The sequence below is a fragment of the Ascidia mentula genome, chromosome 8, assembly GCF_947561715.1.
Source record: "Ascidia mentula chromosome 8, kaAscMent1.1, whole genome shotgun sequence".
Taxonomy (NCBI): Eukaryota; Metazoa; Chordata; class Ascidiacea; order Phlebobranchia; family Ascidiidae; genus Ascidia; species Ascidia mentula.
Window position 1 is genome coordinate 895,726 of NC_138573.1, and position 27,258 is coordinate 922,983.

The 27,258-nt window shown below is 37.2% G+C and overlaps 6 protein-coding genes, 1 long non-coding RNA gene and 1 other non-coding gene across 10 annotated transcripts; 5 read left to right on the forward strand and 3 right to left on the reverse strand.

The window, feature by feature from the left end:
• The first annotated feature begins 4,009 nt into the window (after positions 1 to 4,009).
• Positions 4,010 to 5,336, forward strand: LOC145912277 (uncharacterized). Its single transcript, XM_082999700.1, has 4 exons — positions 4,010 to 4,259; positions 4,418 to 4,576; positions 4,846 to 4,983; positions 5,236 to 5,336. The coding sequence occupies exons 1-4, from the start codon at positions 4,070 to 4,072 to the stop codon at positions 5,334 to 5,336; spliced, it is 588 nt and encodes a 195-aa protein (XP_082855826.1). The 5' UTR covers positions 4,010 to 4,069.
• Positions 5,337 to 6,176: 840 nt separating this feature from the next.
• LOC145910569 (small ribosomal subunit protein uS11) lies at positions 6,177 to 8,404 on the forward strand. Its single transcript, XM_082997745.1, has 5 exons — positions 6,177 to 6,192; positions 6,429 to 6,583; positions 7,145 to 7,246; positions 7,385 to 7,521; positions 8,298 to 8,404. The coding sequence occupies exons 2-5, from the start codon at positions 6,435 to 6,437 to the stop codon at positions 8,363 to 8,365; spliced, it is 456 nt and encodes a 151-aa protein (XP_082853871.1). The 5' UTR covers positions 6,177 to 6,192; positions 6,429 to 6,434; the 3' UTR covers positions 8,366 to 8,404.
• LOC145912764 (small nucleolar RNA SNORA16B/SNORA16A family) lies at positions 7,890 to 8,027 on the forward strand. Its single transcript, XR_014403316.1, has one exon. It is a non-coding gene; the product is annotated as a small nucleolar RNA SNORA16B/SNORA16A family (small nucleolar RNA).
• Positions 8,405 to 10,331: 1,927 nt separating the features above from the next.
• On the forward strand, positions 10,332 to 14,969 carry LOC145912748 (ubiquitin-like protein 3). The gene is made up of 6 exons (XM_083000331.1): positions 10,332 to 10,463; positions 10,950 to 11,028; positions 12,016 to 12,124; positions 13,139 to 13,225; positions 13,444 to 13,521; positions 13,817 to 14,969. Exons 2-6 carry the CDS (start codon positions 10,963 to 10,965, stop codon positions 13,876 to 13,878), a joined length of 402 nt encoding a protein of 133 aa, XP_082856457.1. The 5' UTR covers positions 10,332 to 10,463; positions 10,950 to 10,962; the 3' UTR covers positions 13,879 to 14,969.
• A 26-nt stretch (positions 14,970 to 14,995) lies between these two features.
• LOC145912747 (nucleoporin p58/p45-like) lies at positions 14,996 to 18,254 on the reverse strand. 3 transcript variants are annotated; one of them, XM_083000330.1, is made up of 13 exons: positions 18,105 to 18,254; positions 17,967 to 18,032; positions 17,779 to 17,888; positions 17,537 to 17,557; positions 17,275 to 17,455; positions 16,993 to 17,124; positions 16,698 to 16,820; positions 16,413 to 16,531; positions 16,199 to 16,281; positions 16,052 to 16,139; positions 15,714 to 15,875; positions 15,347 to 15,469; positions 14,996 to 15,194 (listed from the first exon to the last, which is right to left on the reverse strand). In XM_083000330.1, exons 1-13 carry the CDS (start codon positions 18,170 to 18,172, stop codon positions 15,043 to 15,045), a joined length of 1,428 nt encoding a protein of 475 aa, XP_082856456.1. In that variant the 5' UTR covers positions 18,173 to 18,254; the 3' UTR covers positions 14,996 to 15,042. The 3 variants fall into 3 exon arrangements, with proteins under 3 accessions (XP_082856456.1, XP_082856454.1, XP_082856455.1); XM_083000328.1 differs by having other exon boundaries at positions 17,275 to 17,560; XM_083000329.1 differs by lacking the exon at positions 17,967 to 18,032 and having other exon boundaries at positions 17,275 to 17,560.
• Positions 18,255 to 18,790: 536 nt separating this feature from the next.
• On the forward strand, positions 18,791 to 21,370 carry LOC145910876 (membrane-associated progesterone receptor component 1-like). Its single transcript, XM_082998090.1, has 4 exons — positions 18,791 to 19,030; positions 19,238 to 19,403; positions 19,458 to 19,613; positions 19,868 to 21,370. The coding sequence occupies exons 1-4, from the start codon at positions 18,911 to 18,913 to the stop codon at positions 19,963 to 19,965; spliced, it is 540 nt and encodes a 179-aa protein (XP_082854216.1). The 5' UTR covers positions 18,791 to 18,910; the 3' UTR covers positions 19,966 to 21,370.
• A 619-nt stretch (positions 21,371 to 21,989) lies between these two features.
• Positions 21,990 to 22,938, reverse strand: LOC145910701 (uncharacterized). Its single transcript, XM_082997895.1, has one exon. The coding sequence runs from the start codon at positions 22,896 to 22,898 to the stop codon at positions 21,990 to 21,992; it is 909 nt and encodes a 302-aa protein (XP_082854021.1). The 5' UTR covers positions 22,899 to 22,938.
• Positions 22,939 to 24,557: 1,619 nt separating this feature from the next.
• On the reverse strand, positions 24,558 to 25,715 carry LOC145911831 (uncharacterized). The gene is made up of 2 exons (XR_014403267.1): positions 25,509 to 25,715; positions 24,558 to 25,386 (listed from the first exon to the last, which is right to left on the reverse strand). It is a non-coding gene; the product is annotated as an uncharacterized LOC145911831 (long non-coding RNA).
• Positions 25,716 to 27,258: the final 1,543 nt, after the last annotated feature.

Here is a 27,258-nt window from a genome sequence, read left to right on the forward strand (position 1 = left end):
AAGACGCAATGTGGCAGCATTATTTGATCGCATTTATGTTGCAGTCATACAGCGATGTGTGGTAGCATAACGAAAGTTGTAGTAGAATAACTCAAACACTCGTTGATTTTACACTTTATTTACCGACGTTACGTTTAATTGTGCCACAAGAACAAATTAACAAAAATACAATATATGCCTGGAAGCAAGAGCAACATAAAACTCTCCTAAAACTAGTGATGACAATAAAACGATACGAATCATTCTAACTATCCAATATTGTCAGAATCCCTGAGTAAACAAAGCACTACGATGCCAGTGAATGACACCATCGGTTTTTGAAAACAAGTGCATTGTTGATGTAAGCGCTGGGCACACGGTGTTAGCCTCTTACACTCGAACATAAGAGGATTTCAATGCGACACATCGTCGACTACGTAATAGTCATGTGACGTGTCCACACAGTTGAACCTCACACTCAACTACGCTCATCTAGATGCTAACTGACTTGACAAGTAATCGGCATTTGTAAGTCGGAGGATTACAACAGGCTTTCTTGTACGAAATCCCCTCACTTGCAACAATGCAAATCAAAATCCCCATACCTTTACTATCGTCTGCATTTGCATCTAACAAATAAAATGGTTTATTTGTCCTTTTCAATTACCACGCCATCAACGTTGCATTGCATATTATGCACCAGGGTCAGGTTTCGACAGAACGGAAAAAAATTACTTCGGTATTTTCGTTTTTTATGATAACGCATTTTCACATTTTCCTTATCATCAGCTCTCTAATTGGTTGCTTTACGATTGTCTAAACTTTCTGATGAAAATGCTAAAGGGTCGAAAACCAGACCATGCGTTGCATTGAAATGTTAATGTTATAACCAAGTGCCCAAGCGATTCTTGTCATAACATTCTAATATAATTCCACTTGCGGTCTTTTCCGCACTGTGCGCAGGAAGATTTAGCGGCAAATCGATTGAACAGAAACTTATCTTCATAATTACAGGACAAGTGTGGTTTTAAAGGATTAGACAAGGTTGTGACATACTTTAATGAGGACGCAACAAGATGTTGTTAAACTATCATAAGGCTCGGGATGCGTAAAAATATGTTGATTTAATCAGATGCGTTTGGTTTGTCTTATTTAAACGCCAACATTTCTTAAATTTAAATTCATTTTCTCATTAAAAACAATTATTCATTTATTTAAACAACACATTGTTTTGCAATTTCCCCTAAGAATTTGATATTTATTGCGGGTAGTCCATTGAATTCGGGCCCAAAATATCGGTCACAAAGTACTGTGTCAAAACAACTTAATTTCGGTTTGTAACTCGCGTCTAAGCCAGCTGAAACACTAGTAATGATTATGGGTGGTGTAGAAAGTTATTGACGACATTTGAAATTACATCTGCAATGATTGCGGTTTATTAATTTGTCGTAAGTCTATCACTGACGCAGGATGCAAATCCAGTTAACATGGCAGAAAGTACACGACCTTGTCCGCAATTTAATCACTTTGAATGAAAGACGTTTGTTCAAAACATCGAAATCTGGTTTTAATTCAATGGCGCGCACTTGGCCATGGCAAAGTAGGTCTGACAAACCAACTAACAGCTTTACTATTGAATGACGCGAACCTCACGACCCTCAAGTTTACGAACTTATTGATCTGCTGTTATTGCAAACTCTCTAACATGTAACTGCTGACACTGTGTGTTCTTCCTCCATCTTATATGCTCTTATATATAAAGTAAACCTGCATACACTGCATGTCATGACATTTCTAGGCTTGATCAACTCTGTATTCGCAGTAGTCAATTTCCTGGCAAGGGTGAATCAATATAGCAATAAAACCACACATAATACTGCATGTCACCAATGACTTGTACAACTGCCTCCCATGGTCGCCTTGTCGTGGCGGTAAAATATCGCCGTGGGCCACCGTGATGACGCAGCCAGACCGGCAATTCACCGCCGTGTTTCTCTGGAAATTAGAAACTATATTTTCTCGTTCTTTCAACCACAACATTTGTTTTGGTGTTAACTAGTGTGGTATATGAGTTACCAAACCATTGCTACATTTTTTATTCATGTTAATCCAGGTAAATTTGCGTATTCTATGTTGTAAAGTTTTTTCGGTTTAAAACATCAGAATGAAGTGTTTCATTAAACTCATTTGTTTCGCAGGTTTTTCCACACATATAATTTACTCTAAAAATTACAACTTTCCAAATCATTGCGGCAATCGCTATTTTGCATTGTGGCAAATATAGAACAGATGAATGAAGCCGTTTGATTCCGCATGCAAATACTGATCTTTTAAGTAGTTTATGTCACGTATAATTGCTCTACAGTGGCTGGCACACCTTGTTTGGTTTGGATCGTTCAAAGATCCAAACCCGTTTGTGCCGAAACGCGGATTACAATGAGCTGGTGAAAATCTCATAAGTTTGTTTTAATCACAACTTTCGCAGGTTTTAGCGGGAACGATGACGTCATTTGGAAACAAACACAATTGTCCTGGCATAACACGTACATCGCGACGTTCTCTATCCATTGTTGTAACAGATCAGGTTACAGCTTATGTGTATTACTGGGTGATCAATATTGCCACCAACCCCTTGCAGAATTCAAGCCCGATAACTAAGTGACCCAGGCTCCGTGCACTTTATGTTTATCAGGTCACATCATTATGTCAAAGATTTTTATAACGTGCTGCGCACCAGACAGGTCGCCATGCTGTTTGACCTTTTGAAGGTCAACCCAATATACGCCTACCGATTAATTTATCCTCCAGTGTGTTTACCTGGAAGAAACTTGTCATGTGACCCGACCTTTTGCGCGCCATTTATCGCCACAGCCACGCAAGGTCAAACCAATACCATGAGCTTCGTCCGCTTGTTGTCGTGGTTTTAAAGGTTTTAGAAAAGCCGCATGTCTGTAAACCTAATTTTTAAAGTATGATTTGCATTTCCCAAAAAATTAACATATTTTGTGCCTTGTTTTGTCAACTAATCCTTAACTAAAGGAGGTATTTCTCAATGGAGACAGTTTGTTTAATATTATAAAAGCCCATTTTAGTCGATACTTCCGAACCTCTTAATAAACATTCTAATGCGTCACTGTAATGAACATAACAGGTTGTACAAAGTTCGAGCCTGTTGTGTTGTTTCATAGCGAGAGACTTTCTCCTGTTGCAAGTGGAAAATGTTTTTCATTATTACTATCAGCCCTGGAAAACCGCCGTTAGTTTGAACAACGCGCATCATATTTGCGTAGAAAGCCTCGGTATCTCCAGCAAGTATCTCCCTTTCAATGTGGAAAAGTTTGCCGAACTTTGTCCCGTGTCGCTCGTTTTCTTGTGCGACAGATGCCTCAGTTCACATCCCGCCCTTATGCAGAAAACAAGTCGGCAGAAAAGCTGACTGAAGCAAATACGTAATGGAGATCGTAATGTTTCTCCAATGTTGACTCATAAAGAATCAATTAGCGAAAATCGAAATGTTTTCTAAAATTGCATTAAAACAAGGTGTTCATATTATTGAAGTATTTACTTCATGGTTGCAACTTTGCTCTCTTCATTTTTGATTTAAGTTAAAGCGATTTAGTTGGAAAATGTTGATTTCATAATCATAACAGAGCACCAAATATACACTATTAAATACACTACGCATTGCATTCAAGTAAACGTCTTGTATATTATCACATGTGCATGGGTATTGCATCATCAACTTTCACAAAAAACAACACACCCGTTTCTATGGTAAGGTCGAACCAGCTAGAGTCTTCTCGGGCGTTGCACAAACACGTGACAAAGAAAACAAACTAACTCATCATCGCATGGTGTTATCATCGCCACGTGTTGCTGACGGAAGCAGCGTATTACGTGTGGAGTCATGAGAGCTACTACCTGCGCATGTGTTGACTTAAGCTGTCTGTTGGTATATAAGGGAAAACGACAAGCTGTTATTAGAATTTAACGTTCGGGTAAAACAAGTGTAACGACACATACAGGATTGAAGATTAGTGAATTATTTTAAATAGTGCTGATAAGAAAACAAGAGATCAAGCAAAGCAAGATGAAAACTCTGACACCAGCCTTAGATGTGAGGTCACGACTTTTGGATTCAGACGTAATTCCGTCAAAGGAATGTCCGGTTGCTCGCAAATATAATGAAGTTTTGAAGAATTCGCCTCCGACTCCAACAGTGAGGATTCAATCAGAAGCAATCCCGATTGCACAAAATCAAACCAACAAATCGTCTAAAGGTGATTTATTTGATTGTAAAAAAATGCTGAATATCTCTTCCTTCCTGGCCCAAGTGATTTCAACTTGATTGATGATAAATAAAGATACCAACATCAACCTATCATTGTATTCATTGCTACTGCACGTATATATGTTACAACTTAATCCGTTACAGGAGCAAATTCGCCACAATTACGTCGTCATCGACAACTTGGACGAACTTCTTCAGCCCCTGTGTCGATTCCTAGACCTAAGAATAACCACAGGCATCCAAGAGGAAAGAAACAAGTCACCAGAGTCTCCAGTGCAAGTGGTGTGACGGGAGTTTCTCCTGGAGGTAAAAAGTTTGACTTGCCCCCCATGTTAACATTATCTTTGGGCGAGTAATTTTAGTTTTTCACTTGCATGCAAACTCAACACAAGTTTATTGAGAATATATAAACTTTAAAATAGACTAAATTCACAATTATTCAACCCGTTATTTCATCAGCCAATTGCACGAATTGGTGCAGTAAAGTTTTTTTTGAGAAAAAGTTTTTGTTTTGTAACTTTACGTTGAATTCTTGCCAATATTGACCTGGTAAACACATCAATGCATCTCCTCAGGAACTCACAGAATAACATACGATCGCGACTTCCTTCTCGAATGCCGCCAGTCTCCTTTGTCACTTACGCCACCAAGCGGACTTCCAGAGATCCCGGGGGCAACAGCGCCACCACTGAAACGAAGGTCCAGAAAGCTAGGTAAAGCAAAACTCGGTATTAGATTATGTATTCGTTACTATTAAGCTTTGTTAAACCAACAACCACAAGTATAACGCATTTTTATTTTATCAGTAGTTCATTTTTTTGTTCTAAGCACGAAAATCAACATGTTGAATAAGTTGAAATAAAGAAAACGTTTTTCATCCTAAATTTTCCAGACTATTTCAGTTTACTTTTACAGATCGGCAGCATTTTTCGATTTGCCTCAAAATTAACAAATTATTTTTACAGTCAAAACGGATTCCAATATGTCTGCCGTTTCCGCGACTTCAGTGGACTCCACGTCATCGTTTGACGTCATGACCGATGAACTTCACCATTTGGAGTTATAGCTGTAAATGTCCATTATATAAACGTTTTCTATTTTGAGCTAAATGTTTTTTCCTTGTGAATTTTTGAAGCGCCATTTTTCTTTGTATTGTGCAGGATTGTGTTTTTCGGTGTCGTATTGCTGTTGTTTCTGTTTTTTGTCAAATAAAGCTTTTCATGACGATACTCACCAACTTGTCTTGTTGTTTGCAGGATTTACCGTACTGAATACAATGCGACTTTTGTACTATTTGATGATAAAAGGCTTGCTTGCTGCTTTATTTTCTGAAACTCTTTGATATTTTTTAATCAACCAACGAAATTATATTTATGCAACAGAAGAATAAAAAAAAGAACTTTCAACAATTGAAAGTTTCATGTCATGTTGTGGTACTATTGTTTTTCTGACTGCCTTATTTATATAACTGTTAGCAGGTGTTTCCTAATTTTTTCTCAGCGCATAAGTTGATAAGAATATCCTACCTACATCCACCCGCCAAGCAATCATAATTTTGATACGTAAATAGATTTTCTTATGATAAGCAACACTGGAACTTAACCTGCAGTTAATAGGTTGCTTACACGGTCATTTTCATTTACGTGTGTTAATAGTCATCGGCAAAATATAATTTGTGACAGTCTGGTTCGTACAACTTACATTTCACATTCCTTCTGTTTTGGTTTTCGCGCCAGTTGCCCAAACGTTAAAAGTTTTTGATGGGACCCACTTAAATAATCCACGTGTTTAGACAAAAACAAGGCATTGTTTTCGGTAAGATCAGGTGTGATCCTTTCAGTTAGGTGGCGCTATTTACTAGTTTTATTTACCCGGATACCATTCGAAATTCATGCTGTCCTTTTACTCGATCGGAGCTGCTGGTAGGTAGTGGGAATAAATGTTGCTAAAAATCGTTTAAAATCTGCTATAAACGGAATAAATAAGAACATTGTAGTATTATAAACAAGTCAGTAGCAATCATAAATTCATTCTTATTGAACCAATACCAGAATTTAGGTGACTAAACGTAAAGGTAGCCTCTGCAAAGTAGCCACTGTACACACAACTAAAAGAGCATCTTAAAATTCCATTTGTAGCAAAACATGCTGTGCTTTAGACCAATATGGCGCCGAGGAAAGCGAAGGTCGAAAAGACCGAGGAAGTTGTGCAGCTTGGACCTCAAGTAGCTGAGGGAGAGAATGTTTTCGGGGTCGCCCACATTTACGCATCGTTCAACGACACGTTCGTCCACGTAACAGATTTATCTGGAAAGTAAGTTCTGCTCACGTTTCTAATGTGTACAAGTATAGGCCTACCCATCTAACCAATCTTAATATATTTGTTCCCACCATAAAACTGATGAGATCATGGTGGGTCAAAATACATTCGATATTTTGTGAATTCGCTCCAAAGCCAAAGTAGATCTTTGAAACTTCTTTTAAATGTGAAATGTCCTCCAAAAATGAAATGAAAATAGGTCAAATTTTTATGTATAGTTTGCATATAATGGATTTTTTCATTGATTGTGGGAATTTGTGTAGGTTTTTTAAATGCGTGCTTTATATAGCAAGTATAGCAATGGCAAAATTGTACGTACAGTTCTTTAAATATAGCATCTCCATTAAAAAATTAAAGTTTAAACTAAATAAATGTCTTAATTTATGTTTTATTAAACCATTACTTCTATACTAAATGTATATGCTATAAGGCTTATTTAAGTTTTAATGCAAATGCTGCTTAACCTGGTTCTAATTTGATATTGCAGTTAACGAAATCATATCATAGGTTCATGGTTTAGCTCTGCTAAGTCTAAGAACTTGTTTTTGTTGACAGAGAGACCATCGTTCGGGTCACTGGTGGTATGAAGGTGAAGGCAGACAGAGATGAAGCCTCACCTTATGCTGCTATGTTGGCTGCTCAAGATGTTGCTGCAAGGTACAGAAATATAGTGTTATTGGATTTAAGGGTAAAATTAGTAAACCAATTGTATTTTTTTGTAATGGAACTTCCAAGTGAACATATTTATGTTGGGGTGCTTGGGTTGTAAAGCCTTAAATTATTTTTCCTTTACAGATGCAAGGAAATTGGTATAAATGCTCTCCACATTAAACTGCGAGCCACTGGGGGAACCAGAACCAAAACTCCGGGACCTGGTGCACAAAGTGCTCTCAGAGCCTTGGCCAGATCTGGAATGAAAATTGGACGAATTGGCAAGTTTAATAGATCGTCTACCATAAGTCTTGAATGTGTTTTGTATAAGCTATGGAGCGGAGTGTTTTTAAAATTACCCAGATCATTGATAGCAAGTGATTTTTCTTTAAAAAAAATGGGTGTTGTTCTCATGTCTTCCGTTTGCTTGTGGAATTGGGGCAGTGATGAGATTCAGTCAGTTAGCACTGGTTCTTGGGAATTTAAATGACCTACACGAACCGTTTAGCAACAACCATATGTGTAGGCCTATGTTTCACTTTGGGCACTGTATTCCCGCAGTTATTATGTTATGCTGGTAGTGAGAGAACTGGATGCTAAAATATTTGAATCCCACCACTAAATGGGTGGAGGGTGTATGATGTTATAGGTCGGTCTACATCGAAGCCAGATTGTGGTCTTTGTATCTGCTTTCTGGTCAAAATTAGACCAATAATAAAAGTTGGTGGACGGTCGCTGATTGGCACAACATCATGTCATTTCGGCATCACAAACATGAACGACAATATCAACATTGTAAAACAAATTACTAAAATGATATGCATGTCTATGGCTATGTTAATCAAAAGTGTGTGATATTGAAAAGCAATAAACAGGTTTTTAACACTTAAATTCTTTAGTCAAGTGTGACATGACTTGACAATGGTCTGGTGTACGTTGACAACCCTACCTAACGTATAACACATCCAACCAACTGTTCTTGTGTCACGTTTATTTAAAAACACATTAGCTGGGAAATCATGTCTGCAGTTCATTGACCTTGATTTCTTTATTACAGAGGATGTCACCCCAATTCCATCGGACAGCACTAGACGAAAGGGCGGTCGACGTGGCAGACGTTTGTAATCGCACTAAGGCTTGTTAATAAACTTAATGCGTCGCAAACTAAGTGTGTTATTATGTTTTGCCTACTTGCAACATTGATGGTCGGCTATGGAAGTTTGTTGTAGTACGTTGCAAGGGCTAGGTAGGCAAGGCGAATATTTGAGAACTTGATCTGTTTGTTTGTAGTGGCATGTCGCCTGTTGGTGACCGTATATTTTCAGTGGATGTATTAGCAGGTGCATTGTTGGTTAACAAGAGAATGTATCCTCACGAGAAATGGGTGGTGGAAAGTATATGTTTGCCCTTAATAAAATGCCATTCTTTCGTGCTTCATGCAACGGTTAAAGTTAACGCGAGTTATATTCCAGTAGACCGCACCAATACATATAGGCACCTTATAATGCCCAATCAGGACGGAAATACAGAACATTACTTTATTCCTAATTTAAAAAGTTGCAGCAGGTACAGTTGTGACTTAATAAAAGCATATTTATATTGTTTAATACACGTATGTATTGCATGCAAATTTATTCACGTCGCAAAAAACTTTGCGCTCATCCAGTTCAATGGGTTAAATCGATTTCTTTATTCATCGAGAGCTAATCGACTTTCGGGTTTCGGGTTTTCATGTGCTGTAGTTTTGGAAGTTAGTCATAGACGTAGGCTATTGTATGCGTTAAGATCATTTTCAGTTGGTGTTTTGTTGTTTGAAAGCCTTTTCTCGCGAAACAGATAAATCTTTAAAGGAAAATAAGTATTTTTGCTTAATACTGCTCTTCTGGCAAACTTTATTGTATTTACGTTTCTCGACGTTTCGGCTATTATGCAACAGCCTTCATCAGGAGGAAGTATTTAAGTCTACCACAGTGGACAATTTGAGGGACATAAACAAAAACGCTACAAAAGAAAGAAGAAGTGAAACAACGAAAAAGCGATAAGGGCGAACACACCTGCACAGTATACTTATCACTAACCGCACGGTTATTTTTGTTTGTTTATTCATTGATTGAGATACACAACACACTTAGTTTAAATGTGATTTCGTTTTGATATGATGTGTATACTGAGTTACATAGTTTTACTGTGTTTGGACTGGATCGTTTAAGATTCTTCATCAAAGGCTGAGCCTGTGCCAGCGTATGTATCAATCATGTTTTTAGCCAAGAAACTGTGTCATTTTAGATTGAAAAAAGCTGTGCAGAGAAACATTTGAGAAATTTTATCATGACCAGAACAACATTCGAAAATGCTCACAGTTATTTGTCACCATAAAAATTCTCTACACAAATTACAATCTCTCCAACCTTGATCTTGTTGCTGTTTTAGTATCTTCAAACTAACTCAACTTGTTAATATTTTTTGCAGGCATTGTTACAACTTACAAAAAAATGATATCTGGCCCTGAAGTGAAAGTAGCCTTTAAACCATACCTTGCCAATTTAAGCCATTGATAACATTCAGTATGTGTGTTGAAGTAATAATGTGTTTGAGTAATTAACTTGACCATACTGTTTGAAATTGCATATGCATGAAGTAACAAACTTGCTAGTAATGTCAGTGTTTTGTAGCATCGTACTAGATAAATATACTTATGATGTTATAAAAGATGATGTAGAAAACAAATATACGCATTTCTAACTTATCATATTAACAGTATATACATGTTTTCCTTTTATGCACGTCAAAGTAACACAGTACACAACTTTTTTTGAGTGCCACAAAACACTATTAAAGTATTTGCCATCTGCTTTTAATTGATTACTGTATACAAAGAACACAAGATCAATAACTTTAAATGTATCAACTTGTTCTGTATTTGTAATAAAGATGGCATGATATTCTGGTAGAATTGGAGCATTGTTCTTGAGAGACCGACTAATTTTGCCATGTAATGATATATCACCTCCATAAGTACTATACTGAGACTTTTTAACATGTTTATACTGATTATACTTTAATAGGAGACATTATCAATAGATTTGTTTTTGTTTATTTAGGAATTGTTTGTAAATGTGCCTTTGATAATACTTGAGTACAAGTTGTAAATTGTGCAACAACAAATTGGTTTCAGAGTTTTCCAAATGGGACTTAACTGCTGATAGTCTCCATTTCACTAAAAGTAAGTGCCTCATATGTGTTGCAGTTGTTTGACATATGAGTATCATTACGATCACCAGATGCTGTCATCAATTATACAAAAAACCATATATAGACAGATGGGGCAATATGTTTTACTTTCAACGTACCTAAATTAGTCTTCTTTGGTTTTCAAAACATTGTAGTGTTATTCTAACATTTCATGGAAGTAGAGCAATTTGTTTCAAAACTTTTTGTAAGCAGTTTTGATATTTATCTCCAACTGTTGTATTGCAGGGTAATAAAACTAATCTGGATCTTTTGGTGTCAAGATATCTTTTAACTGTTATAGTAAACATTTCCCGTTTTTCTTTACATTTCATTTCCTTAACACCCCTTGTACACACAATGTCTTTCTTATGTGGTATTGCAGGCTGTTGACCCAGTTTCCTATTGACATACTGTCATCATGTGTTGTTGCGTATGTTTCAACAAATCTTTTCAACTTCAACCATTTGTTGTTGTTCAGAATATTTGTGGTTATGGCGGACAGCAACACTGACACACCTTCGTCAAGTGACAGCACACAAGCAATAAATAAGGACAAGGTAGTTAAAACATATTTATTGAATTTATTCTGATGTTTAATTCCAAATTGGTTTGTTTTTTTGTCAATGAACATTGTCGGCAAAGTACGTTTAATTTAAAGGGTGCAGACTTCAAAGCAAAACTTTTTTTATCTTCTACGTTAAGTGTGTTTCCTGGAAATTGGTGTGTATGTTGTGGTGTGTTGTTAAACATTAAATCAATGTAAGCATGATTGTCTGAGCATATAAGAATGTGGAACCACAACAAGAATAACTCCCTTTAAACTTTGCTTTGAATGATCTAATATGGATAATTAGTAATCAGATAAATATATACTTGATAGTCTTTAAATCATAGGCAAATGAGAATATAATAGTGGGTGGTAATGGTATGTTCTCATAATGACTAAAAACAAATCATTCTTTATGGCTTTATGAATAATTAAACAAATGTAAACTTTGCCACAAGTAAATGTGTAGGTATAAGATTAAATTTTTCAATATATATTGATGTATATATAACACAAACACACACATATATATATATATATCATGTAAACAATTCAAATACCCTTTTATCACCTAATACTTATTTATGTAGACAAATGTTATGATGGAGCTCAGCTACCGTTTCCTAATGAATTCTCAAGGCTTAGGCAACAACGACATTTATGTCTGCAGTCAAAATGGCATCTTATTAAGCCGCATGTTAAAGTGGATGCCCAAACAGGGTTTGGTGATTGCGTTGCTCAGATTTACCTCAATATGATTGTCCGATGTATTGAACTGCCAAATACAACCAAACAGTGACTATCAAAGTTCAAAGTAAACAACAGTTGTTTGGTGCTGGTTGTAAAATGTGTGCCCAATCTTCCAACATATTGTGTACCATGTCGTGCAACAGGGGGTGCTGTGTGTTTATTTTACATTTCAAACAAACTTTCCTTGTATGTTGCGTGAACTTTAAATTTGACATTGGATGTAAGAATTTGTGTTGTCTGTCTCTAGATTGCCCTTCGGTTGCTTCGAGTTAATGGTGAAGCCTACACCTTCCACTTCTCACCTAACCAGTCTGTTGCACACATCGCAAAGCATGTGTTTGATAACTGGCCAGCAGGTATTAAGTTTTTTACTGTTACATTGCAACTTTTGCATCGTTGTTGTACACTTATGACTATTTACATCTCAGCTGTCATAATATTTGTTAATGTATAGCCATCACATGGTACAGGGTGCAGTGGTGATTGTGTCATACAGCTGCATTTAAAAGTAGTAAATGATTACCATTTTCTAGGTTACATAACAACAAATGCATTGGGACAGATTGATAAGTAATATTGATATATGGGGTTAACAAGGGTCATAAACTTTCCATCTCATGTTGTTAGACGTTTTGGGGAACCTTTTATGTATGTTGTAAGAAAGATGTATATACAATACACTGAGAAGTCTCCATGACATATCATGTTGTTTGTTTTGTCACTGTTTCTCAACAAAAATATGAAAACAAACAGTGTAGATGCGTTTACATTGCTAGTTGCAAATATAGTGGACTCGAAAAAATTACTTTAAAGACAAATAAAAATAAAATCAAAAGTAAATTTATCCTAGTTTAAGAATCATTTACTCCAGTGTTTTCCAATCTTTTTTGTCTGCAAAACACAACAACCTTATTTAAGTTCACAAGAAACCCCTGATGCGCCAGAAACAACAAGGAAACACAATTTCACTTTAAAATTGTATTGCTTGTAGAGTTGCAGAGTATCAACATTAACATTATGCTAGAGATGTACTACCTCACAGATGTCATGTTTATGTAAATGTTGGTTTACACAATTCCTTAAACAGCCTGTCCACTGGGAATCCTATTTTAAGTGGCACATCTAAAAGGTCTATTTCCTGATGAAAAATCCATTAAAAAGATTTGTTTTGTTCATCGAGAAAAATGGGTGACACAATGTCAAGAAAGCCCTGATTGTTGTTGCGGACAGTTGGTAACGAACTATAGTATCCCAATATTACACCTTGTTTTTATCGTTTCACTAATTGGTTACCATAACTACAAGCTGTGCCCCCAATTATAAAGACGGAAATTGCTTTTGTGATGTCACTAATTATTGTTTCGGTGCAGAGTGGTCGGAGGAAACTGCAAATTCGTATGACGTTCTACGGCTTATATACCAAGGTCGCTTTCTTCAAGGGAATGTTACATTAGGAGGTAACAGAGTTATGTTGTAACTTCTGTCTTGAGTGTAAACGTATACTGAAGTGTCTTTTCATGTCATGTACCAAAAGCACTATTATTCATATTTTCCAACATTTTTTGTGATGAGTTCACTTGTAATGTGTAAAACTTGCAATTAGCAAAGTGATACATAGTCATTATGTTCCCAATACCATTCCAATTCTTCAGTTTTCCATGAATGTTGTTTTTAGCTCTCAAACTTCCTGTGGGAAAGGTGACAGTGATGCATTTGGTTTGTCGCGAAAGTTTGCCTGAACCTCACACCCAAGGTCTGTTATGCAAGAAAACTTTTTGTACAGAGGGGTACACTTGACTGTACTATGCAATGTATGGAAAAATCCATACATTATTGAAATATATTCGCTAAAATGATAGCAGTCGCTGATGCACCAATAAGTTGACATAAGCATTGTGATTTTTAATTTCCCAACTTATTTTATCCAATTTATGTGAAATTACACATTCAATTATGGCTTTATGGAGTGTGTTTCAATTTGTCCCATGATGTTTATTTACATTTTTTAAGGAAATAAGTTAAAAGCAATTATGCTTTATTTGTTGCAGAGCAAAGAATTAGAGAAAAAACTGGTGAAAGCCGATGTCGTTTATGCTGTTGCATCTTGTAAATTGCTTCCTGCCATTAAAGAAATACTGTTGGATGAAGTCTCATGGGCTCTGTTAACATTTAGCAGAAACCACCATCATACAAACCTGGCACTTTATACTGGGGCAAGTTAACGGCGCATCAAAACAGTTTGAAGTTTTTTCTTGTATTGTCCTTTCTTCTTGCTCTCGGTGCCGAGTGATTCTTGGCAGTTTTTTTCTTGCATTTTTTTATTGATTTGTGATGTCACAATTCTATTATCCGTGTTGCAAACACCCAACCACCCATGCTGCTATAGTGTGTGGTCATGGCAACCGATTGTCTAGTTTGGTGCAAATCTGACTTTAGATGTCTGGGTCTATAATCTGTTGGAGATTTATTGTTCACTTGTTTTCATACAAAAGTAACTCATGTGGAGCCAAAATGAGTAAATCAGTTTACCCACTTACTTCTTGTAGTTTAGAGCAACTTTCTACTGCAGTTTTGGGGCATTTTATGCGTTGTAGCATTTTGTTAATGTGAAGCCAATAGTGAAAGTAGTATCATGCCACAATTTATCAGCTGTTGAAAATTTCCTGGTCATGATATTCTGCTTGGATAAGTTTGTTTTTATTGAGGTTTACTTAAACATAGCATCCTGTACTGTCTAGCTTCATATACCAAGAATTTCTTTACATTGTTCTGGGGGCATTTTCCTCACCTGATATAAAGTGCAGTATATTTACGCATTGTTTACAATGTTTTGGACCCAGCCAAATACCGGCATGGCTTACAGATGTTCCCACTCTTATATTAAACACTTTTGCTTGAATGCGTAACATGTAATATTAGGTTGCAATTTTCATCCTTTCGCCCAACACACCGGCACATGCCATATTTTTTGTACATACACCTTTTTGTGCTGATGTGTTTGGTGGTGAGAGGGAAAATACTCAAGTAAAAACATCCTGTTGGTCTTCTGGAATTTGCAACACCACCAAAGCTGGCTATTGTGGGCATACATTTATCTCTGGTTGTGTCCAAAGGTTTCCAAACAACTATTTTTCAGTCTATCTTACTCGCTGTGGATAACAATTTGTGACTATGTTGTATTTTAATAAAATGAAAAATGTTTTTGCAAAATTCCCCCACAGAAAAACAAGAGACAGTCAGCACAAACATCAGAAACCGCATGTAAAAGGTCAAATTATTTCTGTCTATTTCGTTTGTTTGCAGCCGGCGGCGGTTTCAGATCAAAGGTTTTATTCAAAGCAGATCCCCCAAAGGTGACACCAGCACTGGCGTTAAATGTTGTGTTCCCAAAAAAGGCATTTCCACCACTAGAGGCAGGGTTGAATCCTAAAAGGAAATGGGAATTATTGCATTTAAGTAACTTTTTTCTTCGTCTAGGGGTAAATGATCAATATTACTGCCCATGTACCAGAAGTGAAACAACAACTATTTTAATGAGATGTGTTGCAATACATCAACTCCTATGGTGCAAAATTTACCTGCACTCAAAGCAGGTCTGAGAGTGTTGGACGACCCAAAACCTCCAGTGCTGCCAGATTTACTTGCTCCAAATAAACTACCAGTACTTGTGCCACTTGATGAACCAAACAGACCTCCAGTAGCTATGTACACACACACATTTGTTTCGACTATTTATCATCTTTTAGGAGAAGTATTGCCATTTAAAAAGAAAATATTTTATGTATAAGCAATACAACCAATAATGTATTTAAAGTGAGTTGCAGGCAGGGCCACTGATTCGGCCTAATATGTTTCATCAGTGCAGCTATGTGACTTACAACGATCTTGTCATGTAAATAGTCTTGCCGGTGTGTTGGATGTTTCACACCAGTAATCTTGCAATACCTGTGCCAAATGCAGGTTTAACCAGACTCTGTGAAGGTGGATTTTGCTGAGTTGGTTGAGGTTGTTGTAGCATTGTAGCCATGGCGATAGCAGCCACATTGCTCATATTGCTGAGAGGTGACGGTCCGAGCGACCTTGGACTTTTGGTAACTGGTTTGCTTGCTTCACAATAAAGAAAAATTTCTGTGCTTTTAACTGAACTTTTTTAACATTTAATAGCAAAATAAACAGGAAAAATTTGCAACAAATGTGGAACTAATGTGTCCAAATATGGAATTAATGTGAAGAACAACTTTTAGATAAATTGTAACTCTTCTATAAAAACAACAAATGGATACCTTGTGAATGTTTCTTATGTGCGACAAAAATGTCAGTTCCATCCCCAATGACCATATGACGGTATGCCAGGTACTGCTCCTTGATGTGCTGCCAAATATTTCAACATGAATTAATTGTTTACAAAGACCAGCATGATAATAATTTACCTTCACACTTTCATGGATTGAATAAAGATTGGCAGCCAGCGAAACAAAACTTTCCTGCATTTTGCACAAAGCTACTGAAATATCTAAACAAAGCATTTGGGTTAAATCGCATGGAAAAAACAACAGAGTAGAAAATTAAACAAAAATATTACAATAATTTATTAAAGTGTCAAGGATGCAATGTACAAGTAGTTATTGTCTAAGGAAGGTGAACCTTGTGGGGAGAGACTTGATGGATGGGAAAGCGAATGGAGGTGATTTTCTAATTCATCTATTTGTTGTTTATAAACCTGCATGCTTTCACCAAAGTCCATAACCAGGTCAACAAAATATCTGTAAAGTATGCAATAAATTATGAAAATCAGTGAAACCAAAACATCAGAGGTCCAGAAAAGCCTTTTTGTTTTGTTCATAGAAGTGTTGAAAATAGCAAACATATTTTTTTCAAGCAGAAGGAAGCTTTTTTTACAAACACATATATATTCAAAGCAAGATTTACCGAAGTGGGGCGATGTTTTCATGTTGTAAAGTAGGTGGGATGTCTTGTGTACGTTGAGACATTTCGGCGTAACTCAAATGAGCTCCAAACTCTGATCGAAGTTTATCAACTGCTGATTTGTTTCTGAGCACAGATGACAAAACTACACAATCACATTTTTCACTAAACTACCAAATTTCCTATAGTATCAAATTTTACTAATAAGCATTGTCTGCTTGTCACTTATGACTCTTTAAGTTGCAACAAATTGAATTCCTTACATATCTACAAAAAGCAACAACCACAGTCCAGCCACCTTTGAACAGCTGTTGAAATTGTGGCCAAGGCTGAAGAAAGGCTTTCGATTTCCTCTTTAATCTTATGTAAGGAATGGACGGAAAATTTGCCAACTTCATTGCTTTCAGCCTTTTGTTTTGCTACATATTCCCTGTGAAGATTGGAGCAAAAAACATGTTTGTAGCACTTGCAAACACCAAGGTCAAAGGACATTTGAAAAAAAAAAACACAATAAACCATTTTACATTAGTTTTAAAATACTAGTTTCTTTTAAAAAACTTAAAAAAAACTAATCTCTTACTCGAAAGCCTTCACGTCTTTACAAATTTCCTCAGGTATGTTTTGTTCCTTTACTGCCTGACTGATTGTGTCACTTCTGTGTCCGTTTCCATTACTATTTGATGTCGAAGTGCTCGGGTCAACGCCACCGAGACCTTTGAAGGCTGGTTTTGTTGTGCTCTGTTGTAGGGATGACCCTAATCCTTGTGATGTGGTTGATGATCCAAAGCCAGTGGTTGATGTTGAAGCTCCAAATCCCAAAGTTGAAGTTGTTGATCCAAAACCAAGTGAAGCAGTTGTTGAACCTCCTGTAAAAAAGCAAGTGCAATTGGTAATAATGTACTGCCCATTGGAAATAACGTCGTTCACAACATTAGCCAAAAAATCCACCATGCAAATTATGATGCATATAATCTGTGATACTGTAATGGTATAAAAAATTAAGTAGCAGCTTACAATTGAATAAATCTAGTATATGCATAGTTTATACACAGCTAGTTGCTAGTGTTAGCAAAATAGTCATTACCAGAAGCCGATGCTGTTGTTTTTGTTGATAAATTAAAACCAGGCGCAGCTGTTGAAATCATAGCCCCTCCCAAAGGAAAGCCGCTTTTTCCACCCCCACCAGCCAAGGACCTAAAATCACAAGTATACAGGTTGTTCCTAAAAAAATCACTAATTTCTCCAATTTCATTTCTCTTCACAAAAAATTACCCAAAACCAGTTGATGCAGTGCCTGCTGACTGGCCGAACGCTGGTGCTGTTGCTGATGTTGTCTGGCTATAATTTAAATGAGGAAACTAAAGGATCTGCAGAGAGACCGAATTGCAAAAAACATGTTTTTAAACTCACCCAAAAGTAAAGCCAGACGGTTTAGTGCCGCTGGTCGAAGCCGGTGTACCGAATCCCGAAAAAGCCATAAAACTAGTTTAGTTTTCCGTTTGCAGTAACTTCAAGATAGATAACCAAGGAGATGAATTAAATTTTTTGTTACCACGCTTAATTTACTATTAGTACTTTAACAGACCCGATGGAGTTGTCACGTGAAAGACATAGTTACTTTGAAAGTAGTTTTGGATGTAACTTTTAATTTAGCAACTAATCTAGAAAACTTTGAAATCTGAAACAATAGGCGTTTTATTTTATACGGAAGAGGTTGATTTGAAAAAAAATATAAAAAAAATTATGCCGGTGGAAACACGATATGCACTAAACATTTTATTTCTATGGTGAGGGCTAATGGAGCATCAACCCAGACGCAAACAAGTTCGGTTATGTTAAGAAATAGTAAAAAGGCGCGTGAAAAATTGAACGTTATAATGTTATAAATGCTAAAACTGTTGTAGGCATTTTATTCGTGCGCAAGTTTGTGTTGGTTTGTAATTACTTCCATGATTTTGTTTTATGTGAAGTTTATAAAAGGTTATATGTAGTTTCACAATCAAAATTTAACTTTTTTTTGTTGTGGTGAGTATACACTTGGTCATATAGTATTGTTGATGTACTTTGTGTGGTCCAAAATAGAAGAAAATGGCAAATATGTTTTTTTATATTTTTATGAAGTCTTTACTTTTGTAAAGAATTTGTTGTACAGATGAAATATATCTCTGTATGTAAGTAACTAACTTTCTGTACGTTGTCATCTGTAAGAGCTCAAGATGAGTGAAGAAGGAGTGGGTGGAATACTGTCAAGTTTGTTCACAAATCCTGTTAATGTTATTCTTTTGTCGGTGTGTGGTTATTTGCTCTACAAGATATTTAAGGGCAACACTCCTGAGGTATGTGAAATTGTGTTGTGAAACATATGCTAATGGAGTTACAATTACATGGTATAGTTACGTGAAAGGCGCTGGCAACAAACCTGATTGTTTTGCTTTATAACTTTATTTTTCTTTGTGTAAATGATTATTTGCATTGAAGTTTGCAATCGTCTCTTGCCAAGGGATTGTTTGATTCAAAAATATAATTTTTTTTCCTTATTATAGGATTTAGGCCCTCCTCCTGAGCCTGGGCTGCCTAAGTTAAGCCAACGTGATATGACCATTGCTGAACTGAAGGAGTATGATGGTGTTAAAAATGAGGGCAGGATATTAATGGCAGTTAACGGAAAAGTTTTTGATGTTACAAGAGGAAAAGCATTTTATGGACCTGGTATATTGCACTAGTACGTTAAGTGCACAAATGAGAATTAATCTTGCCTTTCAGATGGTCCTTATGGAGTGTTTGCTGGTCGAGATGCATCTCGAGGATTGGCTCAATTCCGGCTGGACAAAGAAGCAATAAAAGATGAATATGATGATATTAGCGACTTAAACGGAATGGAAATGGAGAGCGTTAGAGAATGGGAAATGCAATTTTCAGGTGAGGTTTGCTTTTTTAAAATTTGTATTATGTATTACAAAAAAAGTGTATTGTATGTATGTATTGTGACTGTGAGTTCGAATCTTACCAAGAGATGGATGTTTAATGTCTTATTTCGAATTGTAAAGGAAAAGTGGCTGCCTTTTCTGTGACGTAATAAAGTTCATTACAACGACTAATTATAAATGTAATTGATTGGTATGTATTAGTTGTGTTTCATGTTTAGTGTTGTCGAAAATTGAATTTTTTTACAGAAAAGTATGATTTTGTCGGAAAACTGTTGAAGCCTGGTGAGGAACCAACAGATTACTCTGATATGAGCGACAGCGAAGCTGACAAAAAGAAGGATTGATGACATTTACTTCCCATTAAATGCGCTTTGCTCTGCAAATTATCAACAATACTGCCCAGCTATGACAAAATGATAAACAAAATTTTCCTAAATTGGTGTATGGCTATATATGCCTCTATTATGATGACACAGCTTGATTGAACATTTGCATCATCATTACAGTAAGTGTACATATAGCGATCTAAGGCTTTGGTTATCCCCATGCCAATTAGTGACTGCCACTAAAATGGTCGGAACTGTTAATTTTGCTGTCAAGTGGTGAAACACTGTGAATAATTTTTGCTCTAAATCCAGAAAAAATTGCCCCAAAATTCTTGTGGTTATTGAAACGAAGCTTATAATTCCACGTGTGTTATCTTCTAGACTTGCAATATGAGAACGCTGGTGTTTTGGCATAAATTTAGGTTATAGTAAACGTGTCATTACACTTGCATCACCCATCGTATATGCTAGAGCAGCAGATTTGGTTTTGTGTAAACATGTCGAACGTACACGTCACGAATCGGAAGATGCGTAGTCATAGTTTGCATTGCGCGTTGTTGCAACCCTGCAACCTTAAAAAAAGTGAATACGCCAAATAAACCCCAGTTTTTGAAGCCACAAATCGTTTGAGTTGGCTGCAAAATTTAACAATGCGTCATTCACTTGTTATTTTTGTAACTTTCGAACGCGCTGTTGAAATAGTATAATAACAAACACTGCGGACTTTGTCAACATAGATGACTGTCCATTTCCAAAGATTACGCAAGAAACCTATTTTACCAAGAACACCAATCTGGTGTTGAATAATGTGGATTACCTTAACGTGTTACAGCATGGAATGTTGAACCTTCATAGTTATAATATTGTTTGTGGTCCAACATTAACTTGATAAACCAGATTATCGCCACAAACGTTTTATTCCGTCAATATGCTCTCCTACCGTGTATAAAGATAATCATTATGTAGTTTGCATCGCCAAAATGGGTAAATAATGGCTTATCAATGCATGTAGACGCCCGTTAAATGGGTTTGTGTTGTCATTAACTCGCCAACCAACGTATTTTTATCGTTACCTTACTGCCCGAACCGAACAATACATGCGACCGTGCCTGTCAGCATATTAAACGCTTAAGACACCGGAAAATTGACGTTGCTGGCGATTTTCCATTGTGTTGAGGCCAGAATCATTGTGAGTGCACATGATGAATCACGACTTGCAAAACATTGAAACCGCAACCAGTTACTAACGGATCTTAAAACTCTATTCCATGTTGCGTGCGTTTTCCGCATAATTGTTTTGTTTGTAGATACTTGATCGCCGTTAACGTTTTTTTTTTCTTCGTCAATCGCACGCTTTCGAAACTCCTGTTTTATCGCGGCGACCTCGTTTGGCGTGAAATAAACGGTTGGGTTAAAGTAATAAGAGTTTGTGTCAATCGAGAGGAATTTTCGAGTGTTTGGAAAACCCCATTACGGTGTTTGTAATTGGGACAATCAGTGAAATTCGTCACACGTAGAGATTGGAGTCTGTGTTCAAAACTTTTCCTGGTGCTGTGTCATACTTTGAAATCACCATACTTGGCTTGAGATATGGACATGATTGCAAAATTGTAGGCAGCTGGATATTAGGCGACAGTTACCCGTGACGAATATGTTACCACAATGCTTGCGGCCAACGAACATGCTAAAGCATTTAAACGGAACGACACAACTGTATGTGGTGGGGTCGTGAGTATAAAGAGAGGTTCAATAAAAAGCATTCGAAGCTTCAGCGATCCTGTTTGTCGTTGAACCTTATACACATTCCGATCCATCCAATAGAGGATGCACTTCCTCGTTTGGTACGTGATGGAATTCCTGACCTTCGTTTTATGTCTCACATACTGCATTAGATTGCCCCACTGGCACACCTCGGCTTGCTGCGCACTTAAACTCACCGAACACGTTGGACATATGGTTGTTTTTCAGTACCTTTGTATTTTGACATAATTTCGTTGAAGAAGCAACATTTATAAAAAAAAGTAAAAGTCACAATATATACGTCAGCACTGTCCGGTTATGATTTCGGTGTTAGTCGGAGTTTCCTCGGCCTTCGAAATCATCATCTTTATTTTCTTGTAACAACAGGGATTTATTAATTTCCGCCAGTTTTGGAAGCTGGCCAGACAGCAAACCACGTTGACCAGCAAGTTTAAATCGTAAACTATTCGCCCAGCTGAGTTCTCCACGGTGATGGTCACCACTGCGGCAGTAACATCGGTAATAGTGCACAACACGGCGGCTATAATGCAGCGTTTCACAATGTCCATCGGCTTGTCGTTTTGCACAACAACATTGGCGACAACAGCCCGCCTGTGCTTTGTTATTGGTAGAATAAATAACACAAGCAGCTGCATTTGACCAATCACAGTAAGGGAAAGAAGACTTCCAGATAATATGATTGTGTAGAGTTTCAGTTTTGCTTGGTCTGTATTCGTTGTGCACGACGAAAAAAATATCAGTCGCGATCCCGCCAGAAATATCATCACTGCCCCGATGACGAGAATTACTAACGTCACGTAACTAAACGCGGCGATCTTCTTGTTGGTCAGGTAAGGCATACTGGGGTTGTTGTTAATGATATACTGTCGAAACCACAGAAATACGTAACTGGACAGGATTCCCAGGGCATAAGTGACAAGCCAAATAACTCCAAAGGCGTAACACATGTCATCGCTGGTAGCCACAAAATGTCCCAAGGCAGTGAACCAGAAATGCAGGAAAGCAAAGAAAATTCCAAGGATGCAGAACAAACGCAAAATGTGTCCATTTTTCTTCGTCAAGTTACTCTGACTGAATGGATGTCGCTTGAAACTTCGGTATTGGTAGTAAATGAGAGTCGAAAGCATGTACCCAGCTGCAACGCTGAACAAACAATTTAAAACTACGCTGACCAACTCGAACGAATTCATGATTTTTTTCTTGCAATTTTCCACAGCTCACTGGCCAGCTGCCTGACTTCAAATGGCTTTGGTTTCGACAAACTGCTTGTTTTAAATGATTCACGACGATTTGTGGTGAAATAAACATTGTCGATGCCATTAATTATCGTCTGACGTTTGTTGAACAAATCGTGACGAAATTCAGCTTCAAGTCAACGCCGTTAAATGCGTGTTGGACGAAATGACTGATTCGCTGTTGCTGGCTTAGTTGTTGTGATTTGTCGCGTTCTTAAAATAAATCTTTAGTAATCGCTAGTGCCATGTTTTGAACAGACTGACTTATACTAAAACCGTGGCATTCATATTGAGCAATTGCCAAAATTGAAGCTATATCCTAAAACAAACACCATCATAACCAAAGGCAAATTCCTATGTTTCATTCACGTGCGTTTTTAAAAAGGCTTCTTTGGGTTAATTTGTTTTATTTGGCAACTGAAACAAGAGAGTGCAGTGTTAGTTACAGGCACCTCGGTGTATACCTGGATATGCGGAAAATATGGTGGAGTATATACTAAGTGATATTTCTTATGAATGAATAAATTTACTAAATTTAATTTCTCATAACTATTTAAAAAACACCAGCTGTTATATTTTCCATTCATGTTTTTATACACTGGCGATGCTGTTTAGAAAGCAAACAGATTTGAACCCCAAAATACATGTTTTTATAAATGTGGTCATAGTTTTAAATAACCCAGTACAAGGAGAAAATGCGATGTCGTCAGCAGGCAATGACTTTTCAAACGTGGATGTTTACTAATTAGGCGCTATAATATTGAATGATATCCATGATTACGGACGATAACCACAACTTCTTTGGATCAAAACCACAACCAACGTTACGAAAACCCGCTTTTCGTTTGGCACCTATGTGTTAATGAGTTTGCTTGGGAAAGAAAATCAAAAAGGAAATTCCAGTTTTGTAATCGACTGTGTTCTGGTCAGAGAAATTGTGTGAACTTGATTGATAGCTCATTGCGATGTCTGGTTGTAACTGCAGTACTACCATGTTATGTTTACTGCTGTTTTCCTGTATTCATGTCGATTGTACACAAATCCCTCAACCGGCAAATTCGTGCGTTCGGGTAAAATCACGTTGCTTTTACTGTGGCAAGCCAAAATTATTTTGAATTATTCGTCGAATTTACTGCATTTGTCAAATATAACACAAGGGGCAGTACATATATATATACAGCTATAGTGGAGCCGATAACGTCATGGTTAGCTTAACGAGATGCTTGTCATTTTAAACGAACTGACGCAAATCACGGGCTCGAACTGTACAGCTGCCAAAAGCAAGTATTATGTGTGCTATGAGATAACGATGAAGTCATTATAAGCGTCATAGAGCAAGCTGTGAAATGGAAACGCCGTTGTCACGCATCAGTGACCTCATTAAGATAACTATGGAGAAATTGCCTTTAGACTTAGTACAAGCCATAGTATTGGCAGGTATATCGCGCGCATACCGGAAGCCATTTATTTAACCCTTGTTTGTAATTGCAATGTCACTCATAGCATCAAAATCTATTATAAAGACTGTAAAAACACCACGATTATTCCGACGGACCAGCAAACCAGCATGTTGAAATATTTTCCTTACGTTTGTTCAATTGCTTCAGTTGCAAGTTCCAACTTTTCTGTTTTATTTTGCACGTCGAAAATCGGTGTGATGCGTTTAGCATTTTGTCACAACGCAAACAACATTTACAACCAATCACAGTAAGTAAGAAACAAACTGACAACCCACCAATCAGAGGGTTGGTGTCGATCACGTGAATATCGCTATTGGCGCGAAAAGTCAAATCAACATTTCGTATTCTTAATAGTCGTCAAGATTTGCTACAGAAAAATAGTCGCTTTTTGATAAAGCTTGTCAACGAATATTAACAATGCTAAATAGCATGTTGTCATACACATGGTAAGACCCCGTTAGATGGAGCGTTGGTCAAATAAAAAATAACAGAAAAGGCGGAACATCACACTTGGTAAGTAGTTCAACGCATTTTTCAATGCATTTGTCGAAGAACACAATTGCGAATTTCTAATTCTTGTCAAAAAAGTTTGGCAATCATTCGTCAAAATACACACAGCGATATTGTTCAGCCCTTGAAAGCTTTCGTCAATCGCGTCAATATCAACCGACCAGTTAGAACCGGCACGATTACGTCATTGCAAGCATAAGGATGCAAGATCCAATTGCCGTCCAGTAATAATTAAAAATACACAAGAAACAAACATAAAATTTCAGGTCAAGGCCGACAGTAAGACAATGGCAGCTGGCAGGCAAGCAATAGGAAATAAGTATCGGTTAAAATACCGTCGTAGTGTCTTTATGTACAAAGGTCAAAATGTTGCTGTACATTCGAAGTCGTCACAACAGTTGGTTTACAGATGGTTTCCGCAATCGTCTTTCTATTTTGATCACTTTCACTTGTCGAAATCGCTTCGATCACTTCTACAAATTGAAAAACACAAGCGATTAAAAATACTGCAACATATTAATGTGCGGGTTGTATTTATGTAAATGTCTAACCCTTATAATGTTTTAATTCTGCATCAGATTTGGGAAACTCTTACCTTCAAGTATTAACAGAAGATTTTGATTGATTTCTTGTTGAAATAACTTCAACGTTATAGAATGGATGTTTCCATTTGATCTTTGGTTTCAATTAGAAACATCAAGTCACTCCCTCGATTGGGAAATGAGCTTCTTTTTCTTTGCTTCTCATCATTTCTGCAAAGTTCTTCTTCTCTTGCTGTTGTTGCGTCGAAGAAGCGAGTTTGTCGAATGATTTCCAACCCGAAGCCTTCTGTATTTATAGGAAAGCAACAATGGATGATGGGAATGAGATCCACCGTCGAACGAAGCTTCCCTCAGCTTTCCCACTTGCTCTATAGTTGTTCTGGTGTAGATTACAGCGTTATGATGATGCGTCTTGTTTATGAAGCATCTGATGCTTCAACAAATCTACTGAAAGGAGTCCCACGCGAACGGAACGAAAGATGTTCGTCGTTTCCACGAAAGACAATTGCTTGGAGGTGTCGATTTCACCGCACAGGCGGGGTATGAGTTAGGCCTTTGCGCCATTGGTTCAAAGGTGCAATTATGAGGCAACAACGCGATAATAACAGATAGTGTGACGTTTGAACTAGGTTTTGTGACAAAGAGAACGCGTGCTTGTTACCAACAATGACGTATTTAATCGATAAATTTCGACAAACAAATGCCTGTATTTTTCCATTGGCTTTCCCAGATACATGTCCTCTCGGCAAAATACGAAAACAGTCTTGCTTGGATAAAACTCCTGTGCGGAAACGTCAAAAACCTTTTTCCGATAACTCAAGGAAATTAACAGGAAACCATAGAATAATAATGGTCCCCTGAACTACAGTGCATTGGCAGCTGTTGCTGGAAACGCTTAAGAGATAAGACATAACTAACGCGCTTCAATGACCGATTAAGAATACACCAATGAATCTATCCTGCACTACAATTGTCTACGAATATGTAACAACTAAAACAGGAAGAAATACTAGATAGTCGCGTGGAAATCATGTCGTGAACCATTCGCCATATCAACATACCTGGCAACAACTTGCAGCAATAAACAGGGTTGCCCCCAGAATGTTTGTTAAGTTGAAATCAACACCGACGTCCCATTGTACGTCGTGGAACCGCCACGAGACGCGATTTCTTACTCACGTAGGTCTGACACGACACTTGTTAGACATGATTGGCGCCGGACAACATACACAGGACACTGTAATCTACACCAGAAGAACTATAGAGCAAGTGGGAAAGCTGAGGGAAGCTTCGTTCGACGGTGGATCTCATCCCCATCATCCATTGTTGCTTTCCTATAAATACAGAGGGCTTCGGGTTGGAAATCATTCGACAAACTCGCTTCTTCGACGCAACAACAGCAAGAGAAGAAGAATAACTTTGCAGAAATGATGGGAAGCAAAGAAAAAGAAGCTCATTTCCCGATGGAGGGAGTGACTTGATGTTTCTGATAGTTTGCATCATTCAGCAACTACAGAGAAGCAGAAACATGCAACTAAGTAGAAACAATTAAGTTTGCACAACAGTTATCCGCCAGTTGGAGCTGTTGCTCGCATGAATTCGTCACAGAAATTTTGAGGTGAGAGCAGCAACAATTAAGACTTGTGACAAGTTGTTGTAATTAATTGTTGATAAACCTGACATAAATCATGTAAAAGAATTGTAGAATTGATTTGATAATGGGACTTCTATTTGAGCAATATTTGTAATTTTGCAGAGATTGAATCAAGACTTTGTTCGACACAAGTACCTCGTTGGGGAAAC